The 22,301-nt window shown below is 38.9% G+C and overlaps 1 protein-coding gene across 1 annotated transcript in view; it reads right to left on the bottom strand.

The window, feature by feature from the left end:
- wwc1 (WW and C2 domain containing 1) overlaps positions 1 to 22,301 on the bottom strand; it is a 100,077-nt gene that overhangs the window by 16,380 nt on the left and 61,396 nt on the right. The window contains exons 8-12 of the mRNA XM_030154742.1: positions 20,777 to 20,847; positions 18,602 to 18,847; positions 11,853 to 11,942; positions 6,994 to 7,673; positions 807 to 924 (exon numbers count right to left, since the gene is read on the bottom strand). Coding sequence (XP_030010602.1) covers positions 807 to 924; positions 6,994 to 7,673; positions 11,853 to 11,942; positions 18,602 to 18,847; positions 20,777 to 20,847 — 1,205 coding nt within the window. The remainder of the gene's footprint in view (positions 1 to 806; positions 925 to 6,993; positions 7,674 to 11,852; positions 11,943 to 18,601; positions 18,848 to 20,776; positions 20,848 to 22,301) is intronic.

Below are 22,301 nucleotides of genomic sequence, written 5' to 3'. Positions count from 1 at the left end.
GATTTGATTTTCCATTTAGGTTTGAATCAGGGGCGTCAAACATGAGGCCTGCGGGCCAAAATTAGCCCGCCAAAGGGTCGAGTGAGACCCACGAGATGAATTTGCAAGGTGTTAAAATTGCACCAAAGATATTAACAGTTAAGTGTCAAATTCATTTTAGTTCAAGTGCCACAGAGTCTAATTTGATTTCAAGTGAATGACATGACAACTGCAACATTGTACTTATTTTTTTTTAGAATGAATGATGATGATTTTTCTTCTTTTTTTTAATTGAATGTATTGTGTGTATTATTATTTTTTACTTCCTTGAATTTTCATTTCTATATTATGTTGTGCAAAGAAGTCAATTAATAGCAATCAGGAAGCTTGTATTATTTCCATATTCAAAATAAATCAAATTAAAGAAAAAAATTACTACATTTCCAAATTATCTTTCACAAAAAATGGGTATTATCTAAACAACCATGAGCAACCTGAAAGATCATAAGAGAAATTAGTGCAACTTTAATAAAATTATGCCTGTTATTAAATGTTTTGAGCCTTTTTAGATCCACTGTGATCTGTAAGTTGCAATGCACGTGTGTCAATGAGAAGCTGAGGCATAATATTAGTAAGCTGCACTATTAGTTTATTGCACTAAAACAAAGAGAAAAATTTTGAGAGTTTATTTGTAGGTTATTTTGTTATTATTTTACTGGCCCGTTTGAGATCAAATTGGGCTATACGTGGCCCCTGAAATAAAATAATAAAATTAATTTGACATTTAACATCCCTGGTTTTAATGTTTGTACTTTAACAGTTCCTACCTGCGCTCCGATGGCTCGTACACTCCGCTATCGCCGGCCACTGACTCGTCCGACACCGCTGAGGTCACGCCCATCTTCTTAGACCCCGCCCCCGTCCCTCGCAGCTGGGGGGTCGAGTCTAAAGTAAGAGATGAAGCAAATGTGTAAAAGGGCAGGAACGCAGGAAACCGCAACAAGAACATGACATCACCTACAACCCACAGATTGTAGCGTTGAGGAAGGCGGGGTCAAAAAGCACCGCTCCAACAGGGCGGACCTTCTGCCCACCGAAGGCTGCAGGACCTATTAATATTACGACCTGGCTGTCAATCATCTGTATTACACTGAACTATAAACCCTGTCATGGTGGGAGTCAGCTGCCCCACAGCCGAGCAAACCCATTAAAGCTCCATCAAATTAGTCTGTGACGTCAACGCTGATATTTAGCGCGGCGGCTAAATATCAGACATTTTATGGGTAATATGGACACTGTGGTCCCTCTAAGATACATCATATTCAAGTAAAAGAGCAGGGAAATGGGAAAAGATGAGCGCGTCAGTCTATCGGGGAAAAAAAGCTCTGGAATAAAGAACTGACAAAGCACGCAAATATCAGAACTGGACTGTGATGACATGGTTCACAGTGGATGGAGATGGAGATGGAGAGCGAACAGGAAACCAGATGCCGCTTTAACCCTTTCACATGTGGACGCAGCAAAAAAAAAAGTCTATTTCCATAGAGAAAACTTCATCTGACCTCATTTCTTTTGCACATTTTTAGGGCAATGACTCCTTTCTTACTTTATTTTTATCATTTGGGAAAATACTTTACAACAGAGTAAAACAAAAACAAAAACAAAAACAACTAAGCACATTTGTATATCATGTCCAAAAAAACACCAATGGTAAAACATGAAATTTAATATAAACACAATCCATATCAGTTCAATGTTTAGAAAAAAACATACAAAAAAACAATTCTTTTTAAAATTAGTCTTTTTTTTTTTTAAATATTTTGTCAAATAACATATATTACAACAGTGTTTTTCAAGCCTAAATGTTGTCTAAAATTAAAGTTTATTTGCAACATAGTATAGCAAACTATTACATGATCAAAAACAAATAAATTTTAGCAAAAAAAAAAAAGTCTCAGTTTTGAATGTCTGGGGTCGCCAGAAACTTGTGATGTTAAAATTGGGTCACGAGCCAAAAAAGGTTGGGAACCACTGCATTAGAACAAAAAAGATGTCACATTTTTTTCCCTTTTTTCACTATTCTTATTTCAAAATCCACACACGTTTCAGCTCCATTACATTCAACCAGTACAAATATAACTTGTCATTTCCAGTTAAAGTTAAATCTGGCCTCAGTGGGGTGATATATACAATTCATTTACACCACATTTCGATGAATTTATCCTGCTTTACTTTAATGAAAAGGACAGTTTCTCCATTACCTAGATTGCTTTTAACCAATCTTCTCAGTAAATATTTGTCTCCTTCAGTTTGAATGTTCCGGGTCATGGCCTCCAATTACAATGTCAAAGCATCAAATGGGATTTTGGTCTTAAATATAGATTCCAAACAATTCTGAAGGCTCTTCCAAAATGACTTGAGTTTTGGACATTCCCAAAATAGATGGTAGTGAATAGCTACAGCTGATCTATATAACCTCCAATAGTTAGTTCCCACCCCTTGATGCTTTTCCTCAGCAGGAGTATTCAAAAACCTTATAGTATTTTTCCACCCAAGTTCTCTGACTCCTTATTTCTATCACTATAAATGAACACTTTGATAATTATTCACTATCTTAATTAAATCAGAGCCAAAATTGTTGTTTGTTTCACTCCGAAAAGTACCAAAAGTACTCCATTTTTAAAAATAAAACTATGCAGCTGATGATTATTTTCATCGTCTCAAAATCTTTCAATTAGAAGAACGATGAAAAGACCAAATCGTTTCCACTTTTAGACAATTTATTCAAGAAAATAATTTAAGAGTCCCTTTCTAAAAGCTGCATAGCAAATGTCAGTTTTGCTTAAAAGATAACTAGAACAATGAATCAAAACAGCAACAGAGTAATGTTTTCACAGTCAACTAATCAATTAATCAAATACACTTACCAAATTAAATTAACAAACTCTGACACCTTGGCCTGAGAACGTACAGGAAAATAAAAACACCAAATCCCCCTCGAATGACGTTCAATCAGGAGAGTCGATGCGTCTGTAATCCAACACCCTCCTCGCCTTCACCTCCTCGCTGCTCCCACCAGCAATCAGGTTTCACACACACTATTAAATTGCTGGTCACACACACACACAGCCAGAACGAACATTCCTGGTGTCCTGCTTTCCAATAAAGTCAGAGTGTTTTCTACGACGTCTAGTGTAACAGAGATGAGGGAGTTACATCACCGTCATCTCCCTCTTCCCTCCGTATCACCTCCTCTCCCTGTCCTCACTCTGTCCCACTGCTGCTCATTTAACTGCAGATAATTCATCAATATTACCATCCTCGCAGTATTCACTCGGATTATTATCATCGGCCCTTATTCTCCAGCCGTCCTCCGCTGACATAAAACATACTTTTACTGCCGCCGTGAACCAACATGTTATTGCTTTGAGGAGGATACGCTCACTGCGGCTTTAATAACCAGAAGTATTACTTTGCCGAAAACTTATGTCAACTGAAAATATAGTGGTAAAAGTACTGTTTCCAAGGTCAAAGTACATTTTATATACTATGCTCTGAAACAATTTGTTAAACCAGTGTTTCTCAACGGGGGTGGTACCACCCCCCAGGGGGTGTTGGGACACCACCGGGGGGTGTTTTGAACAAGAAAGCTGAGAAGGGGGTGCTGAGACCGAAATGGGGGCGTTAGTCTGTATAAGTATTAATATCAAGCTGCATATGCTTATGTGGCCAATCACCATGACAACCCCCCCAGTAACGTCTGTCATGCCACAACCTACCCCGGTCGCAAGGGGGGCACTACCTATGCAACATACATAAGCTCGATCAGACCCACTTCCCCTGTTCGACAACGTGTTACGGACTGCTATAACCCCCCACCCCCCCTTGACAATTACTTACAGAGCGCTACAACTGTCCCCCCAGTCACAATTTGATGATACTGTAAAGGGGCGTTTACTCAAAAAAGGTTGAGAAACACTGAGTTAAACCATAATCGAATCTGTTGTTATTTCATTTGATTTTTTAAAGGAAAATGTTTCTTAAATAAAACGAGTCACAGAAAAGACGCATTTCTTGAATGAGCTGAATATTTTCTGGCTTCATTGTCAAATAAAATAAAATAGGACCAATGGCCCTGTAGCTCACCGGCATGTTCTCTCGAGAATTAATAACAAGTCATATTTGCACGGTTGTCAGGTTCTGACGCTATGTTAGAGTCCTGTGGTCTGGATGCAGGAGATCAATCTACCAAAAGAAGTGGGTGGTACTTCCACTGAAGGAAAACTTCATTTGGGGCGGCCATGGCTCAGATGGTAGAGCGGGTCATCCAATAACCGAAGGGTTGGCGATTTGAATCCCGCTCTGTCCTAGTCATGTGCTGTTGTGTCCTTGGGTATGACACTTCACCCTCCTTGCCACTAGTGCTGCTACTCACACTGGTGTTTGAATGTTCAGTGGTGGTCGGAGGGGCCGTAGGCGCGGACTGGCAGCCATGCTTTCGTCAGCCTGCCCCAGGGCAGCTGTGGCTACATATGTAGTTTACCACCTCCAGAGTGTGAATGAATGAATAATGGATCCACTGTACGTGCTTTGAGTATGCGTTCATAGAAAAGCACTATATAAATCTAATCCATTATTATTATTAACTACTTAAGAGCTCATATCTGGAGTTTGTTTTAACAGTGCTCAATTGTAAATATATTCATATATTTGTAGACACTGTCTCAAGGAAGCTACATATAAAAGTTGAACTGAATCTGACCAGTAGTTTCACAGAAGATTGTTGAAATTTAGACATTGGTAACGCTGAATTTGACCCTTCATGGTCCCCGAGGTCAAAGGTCATGGACCCAAATGAAAGTCTGTACATGACTTCCTCTCAGTGCTCAATAGTAACGATATATTGATATCTGAAACCATTTCCATGTTATAAGCCATCAACATATGGACCATTATGAGTAAAGGCAAATTTTTAATAGTTCAAAAATTCATCAAAAATCTAAATTTGTCAAAACTGTGAACAAACTTTGTCAACATTGTCCCAAGGAAGCTATGTATAAAATCTGAAATGAATCCATGTTGTATGAAGAAATTGCTAACGAAGACGACGACAGTGCCTTCACAGTAGCTCATGGCCTATCGGACAGTGAACTAATAAAAACACATTAAACAATGATAAATTGCTAAAATAAATGCATATTCTATGTTTTCATCACGCAGTGTGTTTACGATGACTTGCTGAGATTTTAAGGTAAATCATGATGTGTTTGCAAAGATTTGCTGTTAAGATTTTATTTCGAAGCCTTTTCTCCTCAGACGAAAACACTGAAACACATGAATAAAACCAGCTGTTCATCTTAAATTTTTCATATTTACGCTCTGCAGCTTCTGACTTCAAGTGTAGAGATTTCACACCATGACTCCAGTCCAGATAAAGTATTGATTCACGCCTGTGCTTTACTTTTTTGATTCACCTGCAGAAGCTGCGAACCATTCATCATCAACACCCAGGAAACATGACGGGAATTTAATTTTCAGAGAAGGACCGTCAAAGTTCACCTGACATTATGATGTTAACACGAGCTCACGGCCGTTAATAAAGGTTCTGTGTGACCTTTTCAATCACCCACCAGTCGAGTGCATCCTTTATCGTCCTCGCTGCAGGCTAGTCTGGTTTGCCAACATCATGTAAACATTAAAGAAGAAGAAGTTGAAGCTACAAACTAAGAACTTGCTGCAGTATTAGTTACAGATTACATGGGTAATCTGTTAATTATTTGTAAATTAATAATCATCTCTAATCTCTGCATCCCCTGTTTTGATTGTCCTACATTTATAAAGAACAAGTGAAAAGAAGAAGTAAGCAGACTTTGCTAATACCCCCGCCCAGTCGCACACTTGGCCCCCCCTGCTCATTGATACCCTACCGACCCAGGGAATAATTTTGAGTCTTAATTTTCAATCTTTTCGAAAACAGTTTTAAAAATTGTAAAATGAATAAACAAATAAAATAAAATAAAATAAAAGCAAAAATTGAGAGAAAACCACATGTAAAAACTGGAAAAGCACTCAGAGAGTGCAGATCTCCACTAAGGCAGATTTAATCATTTGTTCCTTTTGCCAGTATCAACATTTACTGAAAATTTCATCACCCCAACCACCACCACCACCACCAAAAATTGAATCATTTGTTCCTTGTGCCAGTATCAACATTTCCTGAAATTTTCATCCAAATCCATCCATAACTTTTTGAGTTATCTTGCACACAGACAGACAAACGGACAAACCAATGCCACCAAAAATATAACCTCCTTGGCGGAGGTAACAAACAAACCGACAAACCCTGATGAAAACATAACCTCCTTGGTGGAGGTAAAAACAAAACAAAAAAAAACATGTAAAATCTGAAAAGGGTTGGGTGAATAATTTCCAGGAAATTGGTTGGAAAAAAATTGTAAGTTGACATGTTCAAAGATTTGGAAAAATAAAAATAAAATAAAATACAAAAATTGAAATTCAGCCATCAAACTACATACTGCACCTCTCCAAGTGATAAAGAACATGTGCATCAAGGGAGGGGGACGGACGGACAGAATTCCTGGTATATCTATAGAGTTAGACCACCCCTTTTCTTCAATTTCTTGTTCATTTTAATGTCTGGTACAACTAAAGGTACATTTGTCTGGACAAATATAATGACAACAACAAAAATAGCTCATAGTAGTTTAATTTCAGAGCTGATATCTATCCATTTAACATGTTTTCTTGATAATAACCAAAATCACTTCAGTTCTTAAATCAATATCCATGGCATTGTACTGACAAAAACAGTGCGCTTTTAGGCATACCATGTTTTCTTTTCTGTCTGTTTTAGTCGCATGATACATACAGGAGTTAGTACTTGATTGCATAACCATTGTTTTTGATGACTTTGATGGTCTAATAATTTTTACCGCAACTGTATATCTGGGTGAGGGGAGTATAATGAAAGCAAAAGAGCTGATTGCTACTGACCTTTGACCTCCTCGTTCAGTGTACTGCTGTGGTTCTGCTTCTCCTCCAGTCCTGCTGGACCTCCATGCTCCTCCTGTCTCTGCTCCTGAGAGTCCAGGCCGAGCTCCAGCTCTGCTAGTCTGCTTTGTAGCTCTAGGTCCAGGCCTAAACCTCCGGGCCCCGTCTGGCCTGCGAAAGCATCTCCAGACAGGAAAGTGGCGTCTGTGACGAGTGGTGAGCACGGAGGGGACAGGGAGGAGAGGGAGGACCGTGGGGACAAAGAGCTCATAGAGTGGGGAGTTTCTGACAGTCTGAGGGCCTGGATCCTGGATGACCCAGCCTCCACTCCTCCTCCTGCTCCTCCTCCTCCTACAGTGGCTCCCGCGTCACCTCCCATGTCTCCCGTTTTGGCCTCGGGTCGGCCGGAGTCCCTTCCTCCGCAGCCCGTCACCACCTCGTGCTCGTGGATGGTGGTGATGGAACTGGAGGGCCGGTAGCCTCCTTGCCCGCCCTCCTGCAGAAGGCTGTCCAGTTTGTTCTGGAAGTCCGGGTCGGCCAGTTCCGGCTGCTCCAGGTAAATGTCTGTGAAGCTGAGGGAGGAGGTGGATCCCAGGCTGGAGGTGGTGGCCAACGAGCCGCGACTCGACGTCAAAGAGCCTCGACTGCTGCCGGACGAACAGGACAGGGTGCTGGCGGACAGGCTGACGGGGAGAAGAATCACAATGAAACTAATGTATGAAGGTAAGGCAAGTAGATTAAGACGTTCTAAATGCAGAATGAATTGTGTCTGTATACTTCTACTATTATGGATAAACCTGAACACAATAAGGGTCAAAACACAGTAATGTCCCGTCAGAGAGCGAACTTTAATTGATTGCCATTCCAACGTTTATTTCAATATAAAGTAGCTCCTTGTTTTGGATAATCCTTTATGGTCCAACTAAAGCAAAATCGAATTTAAAAGTAAAAATGTGGGTCATTTAGCAACACTAATGTGTCCAATTGTCTCTAAAATGTCCCATCAAAGAGATTTCGAATATCGTGTTTTGACCCATAAAGACTTGGTCCTGGGTTTGATTCCAATACCAAGACTGTTCTGAGTGGAGTTTGCATGTTCTCCCCGTGTTTGCGTGGGTTCTCTCCGGGATCCTCCCACCATCCAAAGACATGCACTGATTGGTTAATCCATAAAGACCAAAACATCCACCACCGACCAAAAGCATCTACTGACCTAAAATATTTAATACCTATTGATCCACTAATTCTATCAATACATGTGAATAATTGGTGTAAAATACGGTTATTCATCTTTTTATGGTCATCAGATATGACCCATTTGGGCATTCAGAGGTTCCATAGTTACCGTGGAAACACCGTCATCTTCTACAACATTGATTCGCCAGTAAAACCTATGGAGTTGGATCAATGACATCAATGACAGTGGCTAGAGACACTGGGTTTATGTTCAATTATTGATACATTTTACTGAAAAAGTCACTTTTTCTTCAGTTTTCTCTGTTTTTGATTAAAAAAAACCCGACACGATTAGCAAATTAATTATAGCAGTCATCGATGCCGCTATAAACAGATACGACAACTTTGTTTCTGAAAGTATTCCTCATGCCATCTGCAGCTGTTACCGTCTCAGTTCCATGGGCTTTGATCATCTTTTTGCGTCTATCAACTATAAACTGCAGAAATGTGATCTATAAAACACTGAAACGGCATTAAATGGTCGATCAAATGATTAAGTTGTTTACGAAGAAAATACGTACATTTGTGTGTTTCTTTTGTCACACTTCTGTACTTTTTGGCTGTGTTTACCTCCATCTGGCCAATGATTCGAACAGAATTATGGGAAATTTCTCCTACCCCTCTGTTCGTGGTGTAGTCCTGAAAAATCTCCATTTCAAGGGCAATACAGCCGTCTGCCTTAGCCCTTACCCTCCGACTAATCGAGAATCGGGACAACACTACCCCTTCACTTGTACGTGCAAAACAAAGGGGGAGGGGCCAAGGGGTAAACTGGGATTCAGCCTAAGAGAAAAAAGTCTCAGTTTTGAATGTCTGGGGTCGCCAGAAATGTGTGATGTTAAAATGGGGTGACAAGCCCAAAAAGGTTGGGAACCACTGATGTATTTGATAATAGTCCGTGTGTGGCTCCAGACTATTCAAAAGCTGCAATTAAAACAGAACATTTGCGGAGCATTCATTTGCATTGACAATGTAAACAGCTTAGCCGAAACCGGGAATATTGTTTGCATATAAATGCAGACGGTGAATCCTGAGAGGTTAAATTTGCAAAAGAACCAATGTAGTTCTGTTATTTTGTTTTGTTACTTTCATTTAACACTTTGCTCCTACAGGGTCATGGAGAAAGAGACGAGGAAAAACGCTCATTAAGTCGATTCAAAGCAGGCAGTTTAAGAAGGCGGCGCGCTTTGAAGTGAAGGGGAGGAAGAGAGATTCGGCGCAGTTCGAGTATTTAACCTTTAATGACTAAATATTTGCAAAGATTAAAAACACACTGCTCTTCTTATCCTTTTGATTTCAGCAGTAATTTCCTCAAGAAATCTCATTTTCCACTCTGAGGCAGCAAATTTGACAGCGACCTCAAGAACGGCCGAACGTTGTTATGAGATGATGCAAGGCTGCTGCAAGAACCCAACATCTTTCACAGTCGCTCAGAGTCTCACTGTTTGATACAAACTGGATCTGGTTTTTAGGTTCAACATTCATAATGCAGAAAATATCACATGTATGACAGGCCATGCCAGTTCTGCCTGTGTTTTTGTTCTCTTCCTGCAGCTCATTAATTCTGTCCGTCCTCCTCCATGATGAGAATCAAACATCTCCCCTACGGACAGAGATCCCCCTGGGGTTTATGCTAACGAGACGCCGCACGTCAATTAGAGTATTTTCCTCGTATGGCGTCGGGAGTTTGTGTCAGAGGAAACCAAGGGAGATGATGAGGAAACAGGAGGAAAAGAAAATGTCAACAAAAGATGAAGAAAAGAGAGGAGTTAAATACTGGAGGAGAGGAAGGTCAGGATTTTCATTTTCATTTCATCTGCGTATGATTTAACAAGTTTAAAAACACGCTCCCTGAAACCGCAGAAAACTAGGGGGGAACACATCAGATGTTTGTAGAACTAAAACTAATTAATCTTTGAGCTATTTTCTCAGTTTATCAATGATTAAATTGGTGAAAAATGACATGAACATGATATTGTCAAAAGTGTTTAGTCCACGACTCAAAGATATTCAGTGAGTGTGACAGTATTTTTATACTTTCTTGTTTATAATGAAGTATAAACTGGGCAGAACAGGTGTAGTGTAGTGGTCACACATACAGCCCGCCAAAGGGTCCAATCCAACCCATGGGATGATGTAAAAATTATACTGATGATATGCACAGTCAAAGATGTCAAACTCATCTTAGTTCAGGGTCCTCATGCAGACCAGTTTGATCTCAAGTGGATCAGACAAGTTAAATAATAACATCTATAAATAATGACAGCTCCTAATGTTTCTGTTTTTTTGTGTATTAGTGTGAAAAAAGTTAAATTACATAATGAAAACTTTACATCTACAAACTATCCTCTCACAAAACATGTGAATAATCTGAACGACCATAAACAAATTAAACTGTTGACGGGAGTTCTCCGAAAGTACCAGGACATACCTTACCTATCTCTCTCCCTGTCTGCCTCGCTCTCTCTCTGTCTCTCTCTGTGTCTCTCCGTCTCTCTGTCTCTCTCTCTCTCTCTCTCTCTCTCTGTCTCTCCGTGTCTGTCTCTCTCTCTCTCAAATGTCAGTCAGTATGCACAGGTCGTATGGCTACAAGCACCAATGCTAATACCACTATGTCAAGACTGCAAGGGTAAATGCGACGTTCCTGTTTTTAACTTCATTTCCCATCATGCAGCGTCGCGCTTCCATGATTGTAAGGCTGTTGCATTCCAAAATGACTAATATCTCCGAAAATACTGGTCCTATCAACTTGCCAAGATATTTAATGGTGAGACAGGACTATTCCTCAACTGTAGATACCAAGTTGGCCAGTTACAAATGTCTCAATTTGTCAAAATCATGCCGAAACCCACACACACACAGACGCTCTGAGGCCTTGCAGTATAATGACATACAGTCGCGGAAAAAATTATTAGACCACCCTTGTTTTCTTCAATTTCTGGTTCATTTTAATGCCTGGTACAACTAAAGGTCCATTTGTTTGGACAAATATAATGATAATAAGAAAAATAGCTCATAGTAGTTTAATTTCAGAGCTGATATCTATTCATTTTCCATGTTTTCTTGATAATAACCAAAATCACTTCAGTTCTTACATCAATGTCTATGGCATTGTACTGACAAAAACAGTGCTTTTAGGCATTCCATGTTTTCTTTTCTGTCTGTTTTAGTCACATGATACACACAGGAGTTAGTACTTGATTGCATAACCATTGTTTCTGATGACTTTTGATGGTCTAATAATTTTTTCCGCGACTGCAGATAGGTTATTATGCTATTATTTTTCTATTTCGGGCTGCTGAAGATTAAATTGGCCTGTACGTGGCTCCTGACACCCCTGGGTTTGTCCTTCTGCCTTACGGTGAGAAGGTTCCAGGTTCGATTCATGCTCAGACTGGAGTTCCTGTTCCCTCTCCATGCCAGGTAGGTTTCCTCTGGGCCCTCAGGTACATTTACTGTCAACGCTGGAGTTGATCCCTGAGGGCCTTCAGTGGCAGCTCACTGCTCCTAATATGAGCTAATCCTAGGTACTGTGTGTGTGTATTATTACCAGTCAAACTTCCCCGTGGAGATAATAAAATGAGTCAACTTTTAAAAAAAAACATTCAGAGCGGCTGAACCCTCACCTTTTAAGCTGAGTGTGTAATGAGGTGGCCAGACGAACCATCTCCTCCAGCTCTCGGACCAGCTTGTTCCTCTTGCAATGAAGCCGCAACCTGCAACAAAAAAAATAAAGTACGTACGTAAGTCCACAAAAATGACTCTTCATGGTCCATTACCTCCTCACTGGTTTTAACAGACGACATCATATCACCCCAATCCTGGCTTCACTCCACTGGCTTCCTGTGCATTTTAGAATAGATTTTAAGATATTACTGATCACTTTTAAAGTCTGAATGGGCCTGGCCTCTAGCTACATAGCTGACATGCTAGTCACTTATGAGCCAGTACGCAGCCTTAGATCCTTGCGGGGCGGGGACTCTCGGCTGTTCCAAGGTCGAGGCTTAAATCGAAAGGTGACCACTAGACATACATATATGTGTATGTATGTATATGTAAGTGTATGTGTATGATGGTATATGTGGACGTGTATATATGTATATTTACAGTGGTGCGCAGAAATATTAGAACACTTGTCAAATCTTAAGAAATTGGTGGTTTATTTGTTCCAAGAGCCTGAATTTCACTTTTTTTGCCATTGCAAAAGGTAAAGGCAAAGGTACTGAGAATATTTCACCTACAAATGTATTAGTCCAGTCCTTTTTTTACATGTTACTCTAATATTTAGTGTGGCCCCCCTTGGCAACAATAACAGCAGTGCATCTTTCTGGCATTGTGCTGATGTATTTTCTGAAAGTTTCAACCCCAATGTCATTCCACGCTCTCAGAAGCTCATTCCAGAGAGTTTCCTTAGAGTTTCCTCAGATTGAATTGATTCGAAACACTCAAATTTATTCGGAGTGTCATGTTTTCGCGTTTGCTGTAAATATCTCTTTTACTGTGTTGTTTCTACAGGGTGGGGAAGCAAAATTTACAATATTTTGAGGCAGGGATTGAAAGACAGTGTATGACCAATTAGTTTATTGAAAGTCATGAGAATTTATTTGCCACAAGAAAATGTACATAATAGAAAATGTTTTTATTCTATGTGTCCTCCTCCTTTCTCAATAACTGCCTTCACACACTACCTGAAACTTGCGCAAGTGTTCCTCAAATATTTGGGTGACAACTTCTCCCATTCTTCTTTAATAGTATCTTTAAGAAAGTCGACATTGCTGTGTGATGTTCTATTGGTAGCATGTTCTAAAACGCCCCAAATAGCAGAATCCAGAGCGTTTAGATCTGGGCTAGAAGGCGGCCATAAACATGATTCCCAAAAATTGCTAAAGTTGGATTTGTTGCTGTTGTCAACAAGTGTTTTGGTGTTCTTGTGTAAGATTTGAACTTCAAATCATATTTTACTGCATTTCTAACGGTTTTGCTGTCTACCTCAAGTTCAATTGCCATTTTTCTCATGGATTTGGTTGGATCCTTTAGGATTTGGGATTTGAGAGCTTTAATAAAAGCTTTGGTACGTTTTTTGTTGCTTCCTCCACTTCCAGACTTTCTCGTAATAGTTTTGCTCATAGTCATTCTCTTCTTTCCATTATAAACAGTCTTTATGGACACTCCAACTATTTTTGAAATCTCCTTTGGTGTGACGAGTGCATTCAGCAAATCACACACTCTTTGATGTTTGCTTTCCTGATTACTCATATGGGCAAAAGTATCTGAAAAGGTATGGATAATAGTGTTAGGTATGATTATGACATCAATATATGTTTGGTTTCAAAACAATTGACGTAGTGCCTGCTGAGAAAAAACTAAATGTTCATTGTAAATTTTGCGTCTTGTTTTTTTTTTTATTGTATCCTGCGGTCGTTCACTTCTGCTTTGTCTGTCAAAGCACTTTGTAAACTCAGTTTTTAAAGGTGCAATATAAATTAAAGTTATTATTATATTATTATTATTATTATTATTATTATTATTATTATTATTATTATTATTATTATTATTATTATTATTACCTGCTTCTGAAATAAAACGCATGTGATTCTGATGCATGAAATTTCAAAAAAAAAAAAAAAAGATAAACTCTTTAAACGATGGAGTTGTCATCAATTGAAACCAGACTTGAGGCTGACAAATTCGACACGATGGCGGAGATGTGTTCGGGTATTGTGAGCAGCTTCTTTGTCTTCATGTGACAGTGGTGTCATCGGTTTGTATGAGCTTTGTTTGGAGGAAACCGGTCCATTAAGAGCAGTTAATATGATCCACAGTTTGAGTGGAAACAGGCCAGAGAGGGGAAGCCTTTGATCAGGTTACAGACAGCTGCTCTTAGTGTGTGTGGGTGTACATTCATCCATCGTTAGAGTAAAGTGAGGGCTTTCTCAGGGTTAACACTTGACTCCAGGGTTAAAGCCAGTCTTAAATAGGTCTTGTACCTGTGACCGTTGGGGTAGATAACAGCTGGCAAACGCATCAGGATGAGCATAACTGTCACCTCGTTTCTTTCCTGTTTTCTGTTCTCCTACGCAATCACAGAACACTCAAAATGTCCTTTTTTTTTTTTTTTGGACAGTGTTAGAATCCACAAATTCTGCTTGACTCACATTTTTTCCACTTTGTTTGTATTTAGGTCTTCTAAACTAAAGATAAACCTGTCAGTGAAAACTTAACAACCAAAAAAATAAACATGAAAACTAAACAAAATGTAAAATAAAAATTAAAAAAATCGCAACCTGAGCCGACACAAAATAGAAGTGCAGGTAAAATCAGCTTCGTCCCGCCCTGTTTTACGACCCTGAGGTCATACAAACATTTCTTATGCAATGTATTGTGCTGTAAACTTGTGTTTTTGCATCTCTTATCTCTCCTTTGTTTCTACCTGGTTGTTTGTGTGTATGATGATGTAAATATAAAGGTTTCCAGAGGTTTGTCTGTTTGGAAGTTGTGCCATCTTCATCATTTACTTTGAGGAGGTTGACTTTAGTTCGTCTTTCTTATCACCTTCAAATCAGCCTGAAGTGGCAAATCAATCAAGTAATCAATTTTTTGTAGGATCTGGTGTATTAAAATTTCCCAATATTGTATATTTAAAAACAATGGAAATTAATTTTCATGCTAAGAACAAAAGTCTTCCCGTTTGTATTCAACATTTTTTTTAAGATAAGAGCAGGGAATTATAATTTAAGAGGGTTTTTTGTCTTTGAAACATGTAAAGTAAGAACAAATGTTAAATATCACTGTGTTTCTGTTATTGGTGTCAAATTGTGGAAGCAATTGAAGGATGAATTGAAATTGTATGGCTTGTTGCTGAGTTTAAAAAAAACTTTAAAAATATGTCAAATTCTCAAGGGCTATGAAAGTACAATAATCACTAAGTGACTGAAGAAACTGAATTTAGACGAATTTGTGTTAATGTTTTATTTGCTGCAACTTCAGGTAATCCAAAAATGAGAGTAGGAGAAGCAGAAATAAACCTCTGGCTTCAGCTTCTTCGTTTTTCTGTTACCAGTTGTGTTAATTGTATGTTCTTTACATGTGTTTTGTACATAACTGAAATAAAAAATATGCATTCATTCATTCATAAATAAAGCATTTAAGGGTCACTGTTTCTGTTACTGATGGGTCTTGAGAGGTGGAGGACACCGGAGTCACATTTTCTCGTATTGTGACGAGACAGACAGATCATAAACAAATGTACAATTTAACAGTTTTTACACATGCAAAGATGTAAAAGAAAGAAATATATCAGATTAACAGGTATACATGCACGAAGACACTGGAGTATTGGGGAGAAATCCAGATGTGTTAATCTCATTTCTCATAATCAGATTACTGCTGTTATCTGATAAAACACATCAGATTATACTGTTTACATCGGTGTTTGTCAACCTTTTTTTAAACAAACGCCCACTAATGTCATCATGAGCCCCTTGCCCCCCACGGTCGCAAATATTTACCACGGATGAGTGTTATAAGTAATGCGACAGCCCTGTTTGCTGAGGACGTGGTGGGTTATATTGCTCAATAGATATAAAGCACACCTCATCATTGACCTCCTGATACCCCCGACAAAAAAACTGTGACACTGTGGGGGGGGGGGGGGGGGGGGGGGGGTAGTGACTAACACCCCCCATTTGTGCCTGAGCGCCCCCCTCTCAGCTTTCTCATTCATAACGCCCCCCAAAAATGCCCCCATTGAGAAACACTGGTTTACATGGTCACTTGAATAATCTGATAACTCCAGAAATCAGATAGTGATGGGACTATTGGTGTGACTGTAAAAGGGTTTAATAAGTGTTTTTCAACCTTGGGGTCAGGACCCCACGTGGGGTCACCTGGAATTCAAATGGGGTTACTTGAAATTTCTAGTATTTGATTTAAAAAAAAAAAAAAAACAACTTTCTAATAAAAAAATATATGGTGAGTTGAGAGAGAAAATCCCAATCCATAAAAGACAAACTCTGAGTCTGAAACTGAAGCACTGTGGTTCTGTTTATCTGTCAAATGTTCATTGTGGTCAGTTTCAGATGCTGCAGCTCTTTCATAATTCATAGTTGAGTAATTGTTTGTTCAGTATTAATTGTCAGCCTTGTAAATCCAAGCCGGACTGACTGTACATACCATGACCAAGGAAAATCAAATTAGAGAAAATCAATTTTTAGAATGTAAACCCCGTTTTATGTATTTGGCTGAAGCCATTCAATCTCAGCAGACTTTCCTATATCTGTAATGTTTAACAGTTTTCTTCCAGTATATTATAACTTTGTAATCTAAGTGATGTAAGTAAGTAAGTAAAGTTTATTTATAAAGTGCTTTTCACAAGTACAACAGATGGAAATTAAGCTTCTCTGCTAAATCTGGTGCAAGCATCTTGTTCTTTGTAACTAATGCCAATACACACTGTCCTGTAACTAACTAAATAAATAAATATAAATACAAAATATAGCCTAACTGTCGTCTAAAATTAATGTTTATTTGCAACATAGTATAGCAAACTATTACATGATCAAAAACACATTAATTTTAGCAACAAAAAAAAAAAGTCTATTTTGAATGTCTGGGGTCACCAGAAATTTGTGATGTTAAAATGGGGTCATGAGCCAAAAAAGTTTAGGAATCGCTGGTTTAAATGATATTTATTGTTGATAGATAAAGTGTAACTGGGACTCAGTATGTAATCACTGCTCTTGGTCAAAGGTGATTACAAATGTGTATGAATAGGAATTTAACAAAAAAAAAAGAATGTATCTGAAACCAAATTTATTCTTACTTCATGGACATCAGCGTATATAATTAACCAACCCAGAATGATCCTGTTAGTGACTCCTGCAGAATTAAATGGCTGTGTTTAGTCCAAATGCAGCTTTAGTGCAATTGCACCATTCAAGGATGCCCACCATTCAAGGAAAACCTACATGTCCGTCATCCTTTTTGGACGCTGGTGAAATAACTTCCAACACTTCTGCGAGAGTATCAGGCCTTTACAATGTCCAAACATGAATGAATTTTTTGACTGTCCCTCTGCGAGACCTTTTAATCAAACTAACATTTTCTGAAACTGACTACATGTGAGTGTGCATATTTCTCGTGTTAGTGTGTGTGTCTTGACATCGTGTGTTATGTGTTGAACAATATGCGGCTGTGTACATGTGCGTAGGTGGACTAAACGAGGCTCCTTTTGTGAACAGGCTCTGCACAATCTCAAGTTACAGGAAAAGGAGACGAGACAAAGAGAGACCGAGCTCAGGTAGAGTCTGACCTGAACATCGAACAACAAGAGTCCTGTTAGAGAGAAAAAGGGAGGGAGGAGAGGAGGAGAGGAGAGGAGAGGAGAGGAGGAGGAGAGGAAACGGCAGTCGATCTGGTTTTCTGCAGGACAGGAGAAGAGTGAGAAGGACATGAATGTGACATTTTAGAGAGTTGGAAAATTTAATCGAGAGGAGAGGAGAGGAGAAACGAGGAGAGGAGAAACGAGGAGAGGAGAAACGAGGAAAGGAGAGGAGAAATGAGGAGAGGAGAGGAGAGGAGAAACGAGGAGTGGAGAGGAGAGGAGAGGAGAAACGAGGAGAGGAGAAACGAGGAGAGGAGAGGAGAAATGAGGAGAGGAGAGGAGAGGAGAGGAGAGGAGAGGAGAGGAGAGGAGAAACGAGGAGTGGAGAGGAGAAACGAGGAGAAACGAGGAGAAACAAGGAGAGGAGAAACAAGGAGAGGAGAAACGAGGAGAGGAGAGGAGAAATGAGGAGAAATAAGGGGAGGGGAGGGGAGGGGGTCCAGCTGTTTTTGTCAGTTCATCCTCCACTAAAAAAAACGTTACCATATTCAACAACTTAAATTTCCAGTGTTTTAGTCTATTATGTATAAACTTGAAGGCATCAGTGCTGATAATGGCTTCAATATCTTTTTTCTATCATCACATGATGTTAGAAAAACATTAGTGAAACCCTTTTACCCCTTTGACAGAGAGATACTACAGATAACAAACAAAAACATAGTCAAGTATCAAAACAAAGTATAAATATTTCTAGATTTGTTTCATGGTTCTGGACAGAAGGTGAAAAATAGGCCAAGGGACCATTTTATATGAACTGTTGATTGATTTTACAGAGTTAGATATCCGTCACATTCTGGATATACAATGTCCAAGTCATGTGATGATATCAGGATATGACTGACATCCAAACAGTGAAATGGACTTGAGTAGAGCAGGGATCTGGTGTACAACAGGTCAACCTCAGAACTGAACTAACTTTGCACATTGAACTTTGACAAACTGCTGGTTCACAACAGTAACTTTTTTTACGTCCGCCCTGTGTCCGCCCCTCACCTCTCCGTCAGAGCCTTGCTCTGGTTGTCCCGGGCGGCCTGCAGGTCTCGCTCCAGTCGTTTCTTCTCCGACTCCAGCTTCTCTGCATCGTTGGGCTCCAGGCGCTGTCGTGGGCGGACGTACTGCAGCTCCTTCAGCAGCTCCTCTTTCTCGTTAATGAGGATGAGGCGGTCCCGCTCGGGGTCCAGCAGCCCCGGCCAGGCCTCGCTGTCCAGTTTGGCGATCTGCACCTCAATGGTCGCGATCCTGATTGGGGGGGAGTGGGGGGTGGGGTGTGCAGGGCAAAGAGATCGGAATTAAAAAGAGAAAAAGACACAAAAGGCTCCTTATCAATGCGGACAGATGCAGTGATACTGTCCAAAAAAAAGGGAAAAATTAGTGATTTATTTCAAACAATAAAACCACTCAGCATCTGGATTTGCTCCAAGATTTCAGATGTCAAATGACGCAGCTAGAGGCTCAAAATTTTAAAAAGTACACAGCTTTAAAAAGTATATTCAGTGAAACTGGACTGAAGAGGGGTGTGTGGAGGGTCAAATGGAACTAGGGATGTCCTGATCCAATCTACAGATCGGTATCGGCTGTCAATCTGTCATTTTTCAGAAGATTGGATCGGATTTAGTCACGAGATCGGGCCGATCCGGACCTGGTTCTGGGGCTGGAGTGGGGGGGTAAACACATGTTCTGCCCCTCAAATTAAACCCAACCCAACCTGTGAGTAACCCGCTGATGTGTGCATCACTAACGTATGGGGCAGAACACACCCCCATATAATACCTGGACACTGTCCATAGACAGGCTACAGCGGTGGCAAACATATGGCCAGAACCGGCCCACCAAAGGTTCTAATTTGTCTCACAGTATGAATTTAGAAAGTGCAAAAATTATACTACAGTTATTAAGAGTCAAAGGTGTCATTGTTGTTTTAGTTCAGGTTCCACATTCAGCCTAGTTGTGATCTCAAATAAGAGCATAACCTATAAATAACTCCAAATTTGAATCAAAATTTCATTATAAAAAGTCAGTATCAGATCGGTATTAGATCAGTATCAGCAAAACTAATCCTGAAAAAAAAAAAATTGGATCAGATTGGAAGCAAAAAAATCCAGATCGGGACATCACTATATGGAACGTCAGACATTGCAGAGCTTTAGATTATATCCACCACTCTGGATAATTCCACTGTTCTGTATATTTTGCTGCTGTCGGGATGAAACCTTGTAAGTCAATTTTTGGTCTTTTTTGTTTTTTGCCATAAAACGATTCTATTGGTCAGTTTTTAAGTTGGTCTGATGGTTGTACAAATATTTAACCAGTCACAAGTGTTGAAAACGGCTTGGGACTACATCTGTTAACTCCATTCATTTATTTAGAAAATACATTGTTTTTCCAGTTTCCTAAAAAAAAAATCACCATTTTGGACATAAGAGGTTTCCGCCAAACAGCGACAATATATATAATAATATAAATAATAAAGTTGGAGAAATTTCTATATAGACCAGGCGTAGACACATGAGAATCCAAGTTGTGTTGGAAGGCTGAACCAACAGTAAGATGAACAAAATTCTGCTTCATATTAATTTTCCACCATTGTTAAAAGCAAATCAACCAAATCAATAACACAATGATAGTGGTGTTTCAAGTTCTGTAGTAAAACGTGTGATAGATGGCCGATGAAGGAATTATATTTGGTTATGAATCTGACGCTGAAAGTAAGGAAGGGGCAGGAATAGATAAGCCTTTGCTTCTGTCTGTTCCTTCTCAAACTGTGTTTATAAGTTGATTCATATGTACATTTATGTTAAATTTATTGTATTTCATTACTTTTTTCTGAGATTAATGACCATTGATGGGTACATATGTAATTGACTTCTTGCTCTTATTGTTTTCTTTTAGTTCTTTTTTTTTACTTCAAAGTTTGAGACAAACTAAATAAAACGTTAATGGTCTACATTGGACGTTAAGGGACTAAAGATGGAAATTAGCACTGTTGCTACAATCTGGCATATTTACAGCTGCAATTGTTTTAGATGTTCATTAATATGCACTGTCCCAAACAAATGAATAAATAAAAGCTAATGTTCACAGATGTTGAAATGTTGACATTAATTCACATATGACTGGAGAGCAGCTTTGTATGTACGCCTACATTCACAAACACATCCAAACCATTACCTTCTCTTGGCCTCCTCATACTTCAGACTCAGACGAACCTTCTCTGCCAGTTTGTTTGTGCTGGTCATGAACTGCAAGACAATCAAAAACATTGTATTTTAACCTCTACTTGACCAAACAAGATGCCAGTCTGTCAGGAGGCAGAAAACACTTGCAGAGCGAAGAGAAATTTGGAGAAATATAATAATAAAAAAAAAAGACATAGACTAAGAAAAAACATGAACAGCAAGTAGAAAGAATACAGTTTAGTATTTATAGAGTATCTGAGACTTCTTTTTTTATTATTTAAATGACGATGTATATTTATGGGTAAAACGATATTTATCCTAATGATGTGAACAAATTAACTAAATCAGAAGGAAGAAAACAACAACACTGTTCAATATTTTACATCCTGTTGTGTTTGACAATGAGTTAACACGTGATAGATTATTTTTTCACTTTTTATCACAATGGTGTACATTGCATGATGTTATAAACACCTAAAATTATGTTTCATTACAGCAAAAAGTTTAGAAATTAAAGGAGAACACAAGGTTTTATCCAAAAAAAAAAGGGAAGACACTTGGTGTTCTTCAGACACACTTGCACAGAGGCAAAGATTAAGATAAAAATGTACCTGGAGTCGACCTGAGAACACCTGGGAATTTTCTTTTTTGACATAAAGTTTTATTTTTCAAAATGTATCACCTCTATGTAAGTAGCTTTGGCTTGAAATCTCACCTCGCAGAGTTAGTATAAAAAATAAATAAAACAAACACGCTATCCTGGAGGGATTTTCGTTGGAAAAGTCTGGTCCACTTCTTTATAACACCTGTACAAAAATTACTTTTTATTTTTGGAGTTCAGTTTGTTTGCTGGAGGGAGTGTGGATCACTTGAGGCAGCTTAAGCACATGTGTTCTGGTCCTGTCCTGGTACTGTTGGCTTTTGGGGAAATACGATCAAATTGATGTATTGCGTTTTTGGTGTTCATTTTGACATGTCATTGGCTACTTTGTTTATAGTATTCCCCCAGAGGAATTATGTAAAAGTCACATATATCTGTTTAGAATATTGCTTGCTGCAGGCAAAATAGCCATCACCAAATATTGGCTAAAAAAGGATCCTCCCTCAATCTCCTTGGTGATAAAAACAGTCAATCATATCCATTTAATAGATATGATGACCTACAATCTCCACCTACAACACAAGGGTGTAAAGTATTGGAAAAAATGGGACTTTTTCATCCAAACTGTGGACAGTAAACAGTATGCAAATGCCTGAATGCACCTGTGATCATTTCTATGTTTGTGTCTATGTTTGTTTTGTTCCTTATACTAAAATGATAAAAAAAAATAAAGTACAAAAAAAAAAAAAAAACACATCACAGTTATAATTGCAAACACTTTGAAGCACTTCAACTAAAATTCAAGTGCTTTTCAGACCTTGAAAACACAACATTGAAATTCCAGCATTTTCAAGGATTTCAAACATCTGTACAAACCCTGATTGATATTGATGATGTGTCATTTTATCATCAGGGC

Source organism: Sphaeramia orbicularis, chromosome 14 (genome assembly GCF_902148855.1).
Source record: "Sphaeramia orbicularis chromosome 14, fSphaOr1.1, whole genome shotgun sequence".
Classification (NCBI taxonomy): domain Eukaryota; kingdom Metazoa; phylum Chordata; class Actinopteri; order Kurtiformes; family Apogonidae; genus Sphaeramia; species Sphaeramia orbicularis.
The sequence above is the reverse complement of the archived record's forward strand: the minus strand, read 5'-3'. Positions and strand labels throughout refer to the sequence as shown.